Source organism: Conger conger, chromosome 17 (assembly GCF_963514075.1).
Source record: "Conger conger chromosome 17, fConCon1.1, whole genome shotgun sequence".
Taxonomy (NCBI): domain Eukaryota; kingdom Metazoa; phylum Chordata; class Actinopteri; order Anguilliformes; family Congridae; genus Conger; species Conger conger.
This window is the reverse complement of record NC_083776.1, coordinates 37,500,253-37,513,216: the sequence shown is the minus strand read 5'-3', so window position 1 is coordinate 37,513,216 and position 12,964 is coordinate 37,500,253. Positions and strand designations below refer to the sequence as shown.

The 12,964-nt window shown below is 44.2% G+C and overlaps 1 protein-coding gene across 1 annotated transcript in view; it reads right to left on the bottom strand.

Moving 5' to 3' along the window:
- The window catches only part of hibch (3-hydroxyisobutyryl-CoA hydrolase), a 37,576-nt gene that overhangs the window by 9,614 nt on the left and 14,998 nt on the right, over window positions 1–12,964 (bottom strand). Inside the window, exons 8-10 of the mRNA XM_061226306.1 lie at window positions 4,092–4,237; window positions 993–1,079; window positions 41–99 (exon numbers count right to left, since the gene is read on the bottom strand). Of these exons, the coding sequence (XP_061082290.1) occupies window positions 41–99; window positions 993–1,079; window positions 4,092–4,237 (292 nt within the window). The remainder of the gene's footprint in view (window positions 1–40; window positions 100–992; window positions 1,080–4,091; window positions 4,238–12,964) is intronic.

Below are 12,964 nucleotides of genomic sequence, written 5' to 3'. Positions count from 1 at the left end.
GGAGTGTGAGGGTTAGATGGTGTGGGGGCGTGAGGGTTACCTATTGATGTCCTCCATATGCTGCTCCAGAATGAATGGTTTATCCTCGTCCACACTGCTCTGTACAGAGAGAAAAGACCCCCCCTCCAGGTTAGGATGCCCACACTCCAGAGGCCCCTTCCCCTCCCCCAGCCTTTGAGCACCTCACTAAGCCACAACAGAGCCTTCTTTATTCCCCCCTCCCTCTCAAAGAGGTGGCACTCACTTCCCCCTCTTTTATCCAAAGCCGTGCATTCAGCAGCCCTGGCTGAGGAGTTTCCGGCAAAAAATAAATAAATGCGATCCTCCGATGAGCTCAGTTACCGCCTCAAAACACAATACAGCACACACAACACAAACCCCCCCATCAGAAAACACCCTATGATACACACACAGGTATAAAATAGTCACTGCCTTCACACACCTATCTGCTTATAAGAGGCTGACCTCCGTGACCTTCAGTACTGAAAGTTCCGCTGGAGCGTATGCACAGTGATGAAAGTGCACTTGTTCTGATCGCATCAACAACACTAACCAACACAAGTGGCTCAAAGTAAAGGTGTTATTGCGCAAGCACGGAAAGACCTCTGACCCCACCCAGAAGAGACTGTGTGGTGTTTATGACCGATAAGCTGGCCCACAGAACAATCTTCAGCCCAGCACGGCTGCTTCAGAACCTGCTAGTGATGGGAGCCAAAATGGCTCTGCGTGGAAAAATATAGATCATAAATTAGCTCCGCAAAAGGGGATTTCTTTGAACTTTGGATTAAGCGGCCATTGCTAATGGGGACAAAGACGTCAATGTGACGTCGGTTTTCAAAAAGGCACGTGTTGGCTGCACATTCACAGCGGGGTGAAAGCTTTCGGTCACAACAGCAGACAGACAGACAGGCAGACAGGCAGACAGACAGGCAGACAGGCAGACAGGCAGACAGATAGACAGGCAGGCAGACAGACGATGTTAAGAGTGCTACCTCCTTCTGATAGGACTCCAGCATCTCAGCAACATCCTGAGCTGAGGGAGACTTCAGATCCACCAGGTTCTTCTCCAGGGCAGAGATCTGCAGAAGAGATGGGGGAGAGAGAGGAGAGAGAGACAGGGAGAGGGGGTGGGGGTGAAGGGGAGAGGGGGAGAGGGGGAGAGAGAGAGAGAGAGAGTGCTGTGTGCTACAACGTCTTCATATGTGCGCGGCTGCCTTGAAAAAGGCCTGACCCAGGTAAACAGATAAAACAAATACACAATGCATCTATTTATGATTAAAAATACATTATACACTGTATATAGATGGGAATATCAGTCACATTAAACAGTAGTTACAATTCACAGCCTATCCTGACGACATATGTTAAAAGCATTTTCATATCGCATTTTCATTATCAGTCATGAGGCTCTTTTAGTGAGGCGGGACCCGCTCGGGTGCTGATGGGGGCCTGCACAGTTTGGGAAACCCCGAGGTAGCAGATGGCTGTCCCACCCAACGGACGCGGTCCCCAGCAGGGCTGCTGCACCCTGAACCCAATTCCTCCAGCCGATACCCAGCTTATTAATGTTTGATGAACGTAAAAATCAGGAAAGGGAAAGCCAGCCTCAGCCATGGAAAAGGAACTGGCTAAGCACATAAATAATGCACTAAAGCAACAGTAACCCAGGGATCACGTTCTGCTATGACAGGAATGCGGCTCAGTCTGTACGGTCTGTATGGGATCACATGGTTCAGTCTGTACGGTCTGTATTGGATCACACGGTTCAGTCTGTACGGTCTGTATGGGATCACACGGTTCAGTCTGTACGGTCTGTATGGGATCACATGGTTCAGTCTGTACGGTCTGTATGGGATCACATGGTTCAGTCTGTACGGTCTGTATGGGATCACATGGTTCAGTCTGTATGGTCTGTATGGGATCACATGGTTCAGTCTGTATGGTCTATATGGGATCACACGGTTCAGTCTGTACGGTCTATATGGGATCACATGGTTCAGTCTGTACGGTCTGTATGGGATCACACGGTTCAGTCTGTACGGTCTGTATGGGATCACACGGTTCAGTCTGTACAGTCTGTATGGGATCACACGGTTCAGTCTGTACGGTCTGTATGGGATCACATGGTTCAGTCTGTACGGTCTGTATGGCATCACATGGTTCAGTCTGTACGGTCTGTATGGGATCACATGGTTCGGTCTGTACGGGATCACATGGTTCAGTCTTTACGGGATCACATGATTCAGTCTGTATGGGATCACACGGTTTGGTCTGTACGGGATCACACAGAAGACACAGCAAACGCTGCAGACCTGGAGCACTTGGGCATCTTGAGCCAGGAATAGAATCTTTGGCATGATTTTGTTTATTTTGATAAATGTTCAGCAACCCCCTCCCCCCAGCTATTTGGATCATACACAGAATGTCACTTCCCATGATTCTCTGCATCCCTGAAAGAGCCTCTTGTCCAACTGTAAGCAGAGCTGAGCTCATTTATATGGGTATTGGGCAATGAGCATCGGGTACTAAGCATCTCAGAGCCTGTACTGTGATTTTATTCTTCCATGTAAACTTTATTTAATCAGGAAAACCCCATTGAGAACAAAACCGGTTTTACAAGACATGAAACGCAAAGTTACCAAGCTACAAGACAAGTTGACAAAATCTACAAACACCAAATGGGGAATGAGACAGAGGTAAAGATTTTGGTAATGGGTATTTCGAGGTCAGAAAAGAGTGCTCTCCTTTCCGACTCATTCGGAACCCCAGGAGCAGACATAAATACTCAGCGCTCCAGATACAGGATAACTGGGTTCAGTTATCCTGCATCTATAACCGGGTTCAGTTATCCTGCATCTATAACCGGGTTCAGTTATCCTGCATCTATAACCGGGCTCAGTTATCCTGCATCTATAACCAGGCTCAGTTATCCTGCATCTATAACCGGGTTCAGTTATCCTGCATCTATAACTGGGTTCAGTTATCCTGCATCTATAACCGGGTTCAGTTATCCTGCATCTATAACCGGGTTCAGTTATCCTGCATCTATAACCGGGTTCAGTTATCCTGCATCTATAACCGGGTTCAGTTATCCTGCATCTATAACCGGGCTCAGTTATCCTGCATCTATAACCGGGTTCAGTTATCCTGCATCTATAACTGGGTTCAGTTATCCTACATCTATAACCGGGTTCAGTTATCCTGCATCTATAACTGGGTTCAGTTATCCTGCATCTATAACCGGGTTCAGTTATCCTGCATCTATAACCGGGTTCAGTTATCCTGCATCTATAACTGGGTTCAGTTATCCTGCATCTATAACCGGGCTCAGTTATCCTGCATCTATAACCGGGTTCAGTTATCCTGCATCTATAACCGGGTTCAGTTATCCTGCATCTATAACTGGGTTCAGTTATCCTGCATCTATAACTGGGTTCAGTTATCCTGCATCTATAACCGGGTTCAGTTATCCTGCATCTATAACCGGGCTCAGTTATCCTGCATCTATAACCGGGTTCAGTTATCCTGGATCTATAACCGGGTTCAGTTATCCTGCATCTATAACCGGGTTCAGTTATCCTGAATCTATAACCGGGCTCAGTTATCCTGCATCTCTAACCGGGTTGAGTTATCCTGGATCTATAACCGGGTTCAGTTATCCTGCATCTATAACCGGGTTCAGTTATCCTGCATCTATAACCGGGCTCAGTTATCCTGCATCTCTAACCGGGTTGAGTTATCCTGCATCTATAACCGGGCTCAGTTATCCTGCATCTATAACCGGGTTCAGTTATCCTGCATCTATAACCGGGTTCAGTTATCCTGCATCTATAACCGGGCTCAGTTATCCTGCATCTATAACCGGGTTCAGTTATCCTGCATCTATAACCGGGTTCAGTTATCCTGCATCTATAACCGGGTTCAGTTATCCTACTCCTGAACCACCGCCCTCGCAGTCACAATGTCACCACTGCGGCACTGGAGGATCATGGGAAGGGTGCTCTGCCAAAACGTGGCCGGCCTCTGCTGGGCAGACCCCAGGAGCTGGCTTGCCATGCGCTGAGTCAGCACTCCTCTCAGGCTCCGCCCACCTTCTCCGAGTCCACAAAGTGACTGGCCACGCCTGCTCTCTGCAAGTCCCGCCCCTTCAGCCGAAAGCCCGTCAGAGCCAGGAACAGGCCCAGCTTTCCCTGCAGTCTGGGCAGGAAGTAACCCCCGCCCACGTCAGGAAATAGACCTGCGGAAAACAGGAGACAGGAACAAGGAATAAAACTGAGACAAGGAGCTCAGAGAGGAGGAAGATGAGAGGACAACAAAATGCACTAAAGCCAGTAGCAGAACAATTTTAACCATGGATTTATAATATAAACAATTATAATAATAAACAATTTTCTGAAATTCCAGAAACAACAATACATCTCTACATAAACCTTTTTCTAGAACGGGGACAATAGAGAAACCAAGCCACTCCATTTTTAGCAGGGAACTACCCCCACCACGAGCCCCGAAGAATCCAATGGGGAGCCCCTTTTCAAGGACAGGTTAGATACTGTATGTCGTGGTTGGTTTCACAGACACAGATTGAGCTTAGTTCTAAACTAAACTTTGAGTTTTGTATGGAGAATCTGCATAAAAAAATGCATTCAGTCTTGGATTATGCTTATTCGGCATCTGTGAAACTGGCCCTTTCAAGAAAAAAAGTAAAAAACACGATCACTTTAAATGTTCCATGGAGCCATTGTTAATAAGAGTTCAAGCCCGGTAGATCACTGTGAAGGACAGTTCCATGTGATGATAACCACTGTGTGGAAAATATGTTCAGTCCTAAAACGTGTCTGTGCTGGCAGCCTGCTGAGTGAAATGTAAGAATATGGAGTCTCTGGAGGTCCAGCGGAGGGCGGAGGACACAGCACTGATGGAGGGCGGAGGACACAGCACTGATGGAGGGAGGAGGACACAGCACTGATGGAGGGAGGAGGACACAGCACTGATGGAGGGAGGGAGGAGGACACAACACTGATGGAGGGAGGGCGGAGGACACAGCACTGATGGAGGGAGGAGGACACATCACTGATGGAGGGAGGAGGACACAGTACTGATGGAGGGAGGGAGGACACAGCACTGATGGAGGGAGGAGGACACAGCACTGATGGAGGGAGGAGGACACAACACTGATGGAGGGAGGAGGACACAGCACTGATGGAGGGAGGGAGGACACAGTACTGATGGAGGGAGGAGGACACAGCACTGATGGAGGGAGGGAGGACACAGCACTGATGGAGGGAGGGAGGAGGACACAGCACTGATGGAGGGAGGAGGACACAACACTGATGGAGGGAGGGAGGGAGGGAGGACACAGCACTGATGGAGGGAGGGAGGGAGGGAGGACACAGCACTGATGGAGGGAGGAGGACACAACACTGATGGAGGGAGGGAGGGAGGAGGACACAGCACTGATGGAGGGAGGGCGGAGGACACAGTACTGATGGAGGGAGGGAGGACACAACACTGATGGAGGGAGGGAGGACACAACACTGATGGAGGGAGGAGGACACAACACTGATGGAGGGAGGGCGGAGGACACAGCACTAATGGAGGGAGGGAGGAGGACACAGCACTGATGGAGGGAGGAGGACACAGCACTGATGGAGGGAGGAGGACACAGCACTGATGGAGGGCAGAGGACACAACACTGATGGAGGAGGACAGAGCACTGATAAAGCACACAGGCTCAGTGGGCCTCATTCATCAATATCTTCGGAAATCCATGTGCATTCAGCTATTTAAAGAGATCTCTCTGAACTTCTCTGAAGCAGAGATTGAAGATTGAGATTGAAGCCAAACACATTTTATTCTGTAGTGAAAGTAGTGAATTGTCAGAGCTAGGGAAGACTAAAGCCTGGCAATATAGCCTTGCTGGTGAAAACAGTCAAGCAACACGCACTATGCAACAGGTAAAAAGAAAACGGTTTGACATTAAACGGGAGGCAAAAAGGGTGGCACTTTCCTTGCCACCCTGAAGCCTGGAAGACAGCAGTTTCAGCTCCACCAACCACAGATTATGTGTAGCTACATATTATTACATTTACATTTACATTTTTGTCATTTGGCAGACGCTTTTAATCCAAAGTGACTTACAAGTGCATAGGTTCTACCATAAGTCAAAGCATCACATCCAGAACTAGGAAAATACACATGGAATGCTGTTCTAAACATAGTCGTCATCATAAGAGCAAATTCTTTTTCTTTTTTTTTGGGGGGGGGTTAGACAAGGATAGGGATATCAGAAAGGAGGGGCGGGGGAAATCAGGAGGGAGGACTAAGGTAGAGTTTGAAAAGGTGGGTTTTGAGTCTGCGTTGAAATAGGGGGAGGGATTCTGCTGTCCTGACAGTGGTAGGCAAGTCATTCCACCACTGAGGAACCAGCTACTTCACAGGCAGCTTTTCTTTAATGTATTTTTATGAAATGTATCTGTATCTATGTTACTGAGCTAGTTTGCTAAACCCGTCGTGGTTAGTTCACTAGTTCTACAAGCTTCTGCCTTCCAGGCTTCACTGAGGGAAGGAAAGTACCGTGGGCTGGAAGAACGCATTGGAAAATTATAGCAGAGATGTCGCTATCTGGAATCCCACCGAAGGGTAACAGCAATAGCCTCCCTGTCCAAGCAAAGAGCTGGAAGGTGTCACAAGCATCAAACAAAGTGTTTATGTGATTATGATTCAAATCTTCTTATACAGCAGTAAATGTAATGTAAAGAGAGGTCAGCCATAGCAAAGAAGCCTAATGCTGCGTTCACATCGTATCGGAATGAACTTGAACTTGAACATGAACTCGCCCTTAATGTACGTTGTCTCTTTTATCTTTGAAGATGTGCTTTCCGAAGAAGGCTACGCCATGCCCCAAATCTTATAATAAAGTATACATGTTATGCATAAACGACAGCCTAAGCAATGATTTGTAGGCTACACCCTATTTATAGAAAATATTCATTTTTAATCCTGTTGCATTTTTACATGATATGAAAACTTATAATATTCAATTGGCATATTAAAATAATCTGGCCACACAAAATCTAAATAAAATATACATTCAAGGAATAATAAGCACAAAACATGCTTTACAACAGTGTGCTTTCATTTACGCACACAATACGTAACAGCTGAGACCATTCCTGAAGTTTGGTACAATCCCCACTGTAGCCATGATAAGATCTGTGCAGCTGTTGGGCTCACATTGCTCCAAGGAGGATTGTCTCCTGCTTAGTCTAATCAAGTCGCTTTGGATAAAAGTGTCAGCCAAATAACTAACCAATCTACATATCCGATTATCCTGCAGGACAAACACTGGATGGGATCACAGCAGAGATGCGATTCTCTGACCTGATCCTTTGCTGAAAACACAGATCACAGGCACAATGCTACCGTTCGCTCAGTTCCAAGGGAAGACCATTTAAGGAGAGAAAATGTTATCCCTTAATCTCCAGGCTGAGGAACGGAGGAGCCAGACAGGGGAGATAAACGGTCCCCGGACACACTGGCTGCATGAAAGAGTCCACGTCTACAGCACCATAAACAAACTGCCTTTCCTCTAGACTCAGACAGACCCATATCTCAAATATGTGACATTTCCCACTGCTTACCTGAGACAGATGTGCGAGAACTGGGGTATTGCATTATTATGTATCATACTTCAATATTATTTGCAACTGGTGACCCTGAGTAAAACTGAATTCTCTTTGGGAATTAACTGAGTTCACCGGTAAACTGGTTATGTAACACTGGAAACAGCAGGACCAGCGAGAGAACCAATTAAAAAGGTCTGAAAACGGCCGTTTACAGATATCAGAATGTGGCTGTGGCACACTGCGAAGCACAGAAACCACCTCAGTCACCTCTCTAAAGACAACTCCCATGACATCTCCGCAAAGTTATGGGCAAACCCAGGCTTGAAATGAGGGAGCAGATAAAATAGTTTGCGCTCCTTGTGTTTGACTTTTCCGGGGGAAATTGGTGAAAGTTACACAAATGTCAGGAACCAAGCCCTGCCTGGGAAGAGAGCCAAGGGGGAGGGAAATAGGGGTCGGACATAGCCGATCATTCAGGACTACTGCGGGTCACATTGAGGGGGTGTGACTGGGGGAGAGATATTCCTGGACAGGCCCTGGCCCCCCCACAGATGATGAATCATTACTGAGGACACCTCACTACTCTGCCAGGGCATCATGACGAGAGGAATTGAGGATTTATACAGTCAGGTCCAAAAATATTTATTGCTATTTTAGCTGTCACAGGATATTGGAGTTGGAAGTAAATAATGAATATGAGGTTATTTACATCTAAATCAGGTGAAAGGTTTAGGAATTACAGCCCTTTTTGTACATAGTCGCCCCAATTTTAGGGGCTCAAAAATAATTGGACTTACATAATCATACAATCAAATATTTTAACATAATCATAGATTAAACTGTCATTTTTTATACTTGGTCGCATATCCTTTGCATGCCATGACTTCCTTATGAGCCTGACCTATCAACATCATCAGAATCTTATTTTCAGGTCGTCCTACAAGTGATACTAAAACTCTTTGGATATGAATCGATTCTATGGGAATTAGGGGGTGGGACTAGATTCCACTTCCAATTATGCTGACACAGTATGGATGGATCACTTCAAGGGTTGTTTCTCCAATGGAAATATTATTCGGGAGAAACAAATATACAGTCCATACCAAAAGTACTGGAACAATCAATTACTTTGTTTTTGCTATACACTGAAGAGGTCAAAAGATAGACATGAGATGACATATCCGAATTTCAGCTTTTATTTCCTGGCATTTTTATCAAGATTTGTTAAACAACTTAGAACATATCACCTTTTGTATCAGACCACCCAATTTTTAGGTGAGCATAAGTATCGGATCATGTGACTGACAGGTGTTTCTCGTGGCCCAGATGTGTGCTGTTAGATTGATTGGTTAAACAATAAATAGTTATGAATATCTAATCTTGGTTTTAGCCTTGGGCTTTGCCTGTGAAGACTGCATTTGTGTTAGAAAAGATAAACCAACATGAAGACCAGAGAAATGTCTTTCAGAGAACAGCAAGCCATTTTGAAGCTTAGAAAAGAGGGGAAATTGATCAGAGTCATTGCACAAGCATTGGAGGAACTTCATCATGCAGCAAGACAATTACCAAAAACACTCTGCACACAACAAAGGGCTTCACTAGGGAGAAAATGTGAAAGGTTTTAGACTGGCCAAGTCAATCACCAGACCTTAACCCAACTGAGCATGCATTTCACCTCCTGAAGAGGAGATTGAAGGGAAAACCCCCCTTAAACAAACAACAACTGAAAGAGGCTGCAGTAAAAGCTTTAAAAAGCATCACAAAAGAAGAATGCAACTGTTTGGTGATGTCAATGGATTGCAGGTTTAATGCAGTTATTGCAAGCACATATATATGATATTGCAGGATATGCTACCAAATGTTAAGTGTTCCAATACTTTTACTCACCTAGAAATTGTGTGGTCTGATACCAAAGGTGCTATGTTCAAAGTAGTTTAACACATCAAGGTGTAAATACCAGGAAATAAAAGCTGAAATTCTGAATTCTGTCTCGTGTTCATCTTTTTATCGCAATCCCAAATGTATTCAGCATATTGCAAAAACAAAAGAATAGAACTTGCTGTTCCAATACTTTTGGAGGGGATTGTATTAAATATATATATACATTTTTTTTATATATATTTTTCATATATCTGAAATTGGCATATTTAAAAATGAAAATGTCTGAATGTGATACCTTTGCCAATACATTATATTATACTTTCCCAGAATCAGAAGCATGTCTGACTCTGGTGTTCATAAGCAAACACACAGTCCTGAGCCTCAGTCCTGCAGAGTAAGGGCAGCCGACGCTGGGGCGCTCCCCGGCAGATGGGGCTGTGTGAAAGGGGAGCGCGTGGCGCCCGTGAGGGGAAGCGGTCCCATTGCTGCAGCTTTGATTTGCGGCGAGCGCGTGGCGATCATTCCTGTGCTCCTGATATGTGCGCCGCCCAAATGGACCGCATACTTCCCTGACGTGTTGGCGTGCCCCGGGCCGGCTCCGGGCCGTTTCCACATAAAAAGATCAGCCGCAGACGGCCCTATTTAATGCCTCAGAGATGAAGACACTGCCGGCTAACTATCCAGGAATGCTGTGCTCTTTTCCACTGTGTTGAACTGCACATGCTTCATCCTGGTAACGCTAAACGCAGAGGAATTCAGCTGAACATCATGGTTTGTGCAACCGCTAACTGTATTCAAAGTAAAACAGTACGCACTTATAAATGAATGTCTCACAAGCTAAAATGTGAATTGATCCCAAAAGCATGTTACCAAGGTACCCCATTGTGAATGGACGGGTATGGGAGCAGGGTGATGTACACAGATCTCAGGACATTCTCTCGTTAATAGCGGCATAATACTACTGCAACCAATGAAAAGGTTTCAGCCATGAAGCGCAACGCTACAGCGACCAATCAAAAGGCTTCAGCCATGAAGAACAACACTACAGCGAGCAATCAAAATGCTACAGCAACCAATGAAAATGCTTCGGCCATGAAGCATAATGCTACACCAACCAATCATAAGACTTTGAGCATGAAGCATAACGCTACTGCGACCAATCAAAAGGCTTCAGACGTGAAGCATAATGCTACAGCAACCAATGAAAATGCTTCGCCATGAAGAATAATGATACAACAACCAATGAAAAGACTTTGGCATGAAGCATAATGTTACAGCGACCAATCAAAAGGCTTCAGACATGAAGCGTAATGCTACAGCGACCAATGAAAATGCTTTGGCCATTGATTTGAGGCTCACTTCCTGCATACGGCCTGCTGTGTCTAGCTGCTGCTAACCTGGGGCTGGTTTCACGAAAGTTGCGACGTCCAAGCACAATTTCTCCAGCACCTTTTTTTGCGTTTCACAAAGAAATCGCAATTGCAAGCCTCAAACGCATGTTGCATCCAGCGCTCCTCAGCAAAGTGGGCTGCCCATGGGTCATGGGTGCCAGACGCCGAGAAATGGTTTCCAAAGCGTGCATTAATCTTGCATCAGATAAAAATATTTAGCTACGTTGTAAAATAAAAATGTCATGTTAATGGTTTGTTTTATTTTAAATATTACCTGGTACACTTAATATCACAGCCTCCACTTTATAGTAACGTTAGGTGTTTTGTTATTTGTAATATCAAAATTAAACGTAGCACTGTCACCTAGACACCATCCATTAACAACATCACCTGTGACTAAGCGGTGATCCAAATCACAGTTGCCTCAAATCTAACTGTTGTGTGTGCTGCTAGTTTATTTAAGCGCAACATGTAATAGCATACGCTGTAAGTTGCATCAGATAGGCTACGACTTTTGTGATAGCGATTTTTACAGAGTGGTAGCCACACACAGCCATGTGTGCGGTCTCAGTTAGTGCATTGATGGGAATATGTAAACTACCAAAGTAGTGCGGAATTTCACTTGACAGTGATGGGCTCGGATAACTGAATTAAGTTGAATCTCTAAAGATGCTTGCATGAACAACATAAACGTACACATTAATAAGCAACCAATGGTTTTTTTTGTTGTTGTTATTATTATTATTTTTCTAAACCAATCTTTATTTATTTGGCACATTACTGATGGAAGACTCCATTCTGCTGTCTATTTTTTTTTTCATTTATTTAAAGGTACAATAGGTAATTTCGGACTCCTAACGGTCAAGAGAGGAATTGCAACAACAGACAACCACAACACTGTTTATGCTTCCCACAGTCTATGAATATAATGCGTGATATAAATCGTTATTATACAGTTTAGTGTTCTCCTGCACTGTATTGGAAAGCTGACAGTGACAAACGCAACAGAGCCTGCCGTCTTTTCGTAGTGTTCTAGTAAGAAAATGTTCGCTGAACACGTGACTTTATGAAATCTTGACTTTGGTGTGCTATACAAGACTATTTATATTAAGTTTTCATTTTAATTAACCAACTATATTATGAGCAAGCTATTTGGCTATATCACTAGCTGGTTATATAACAAAGATATGATAGTCTACCACAAATGATGCAACTGTAACAGTTTGAGAGAAATAAAGGTTTGAATCTGTAAAGAGATAAAAGGAATGTGTAGCTGCCCAAATTGCACTCCAGACAAGCGATCACTGAAACTCTGGATACTATTGCTTATCTAGTAAGAAAACAATACCAGTTCGCTATCAGTAACAACAAGCAAATTAGCTATTACTAGTTAGCTTCTCAAATTCATAAATATCACAGGACTAGGCATCGCTACTGTGTTCATATTGCCTATATTTTATCGTAAGTGGATATTTGTAAATTTGTCAAGCTAACTGTAGCTAATTTGCTTGTTGCTACCGATAGCTAACTGGTATAACTAGATACAGTGCATCCGGAAAGTATTCACAGTGCTTCACTTTTTCCACATTTTGTTATGTTACAGCCTTATTCCAAAATTGATTAAATTCATTTTTTTCCTCCAAATTCTACACACAATACCCCATAATGACAACGTGAAAAAAGTTTATTTGAGATTTTTGCAAATTTATTAAAAATAAAAAACTAAGAAATCACACGTACATAAGTATTCACAGCCTAAACATAACAAAATGTGGGAAAAGTGAAGCGCTGTGAATACTTTCCGGATGCACTGTATGTAGTCTTCGCTAGGATAATAAGCAATAAAAGCGCCAATTGGCTGTGGCAGTTAGAATCAATTTTCAACCAATGAGCTTGAATTTTTGTACAGCGGTAGGCTCGACAAATGTACAATTTGAAACCCCAATTTAAGGACTATAGACACAGGCAGAGGTTGAGTCAACATGTCAGTGAGCCTTTTTCAATAATAGGAAGGGATTTACAATGGTCTTGTAACAATGTTTTAACACAACAATCTTACCTAGTGTA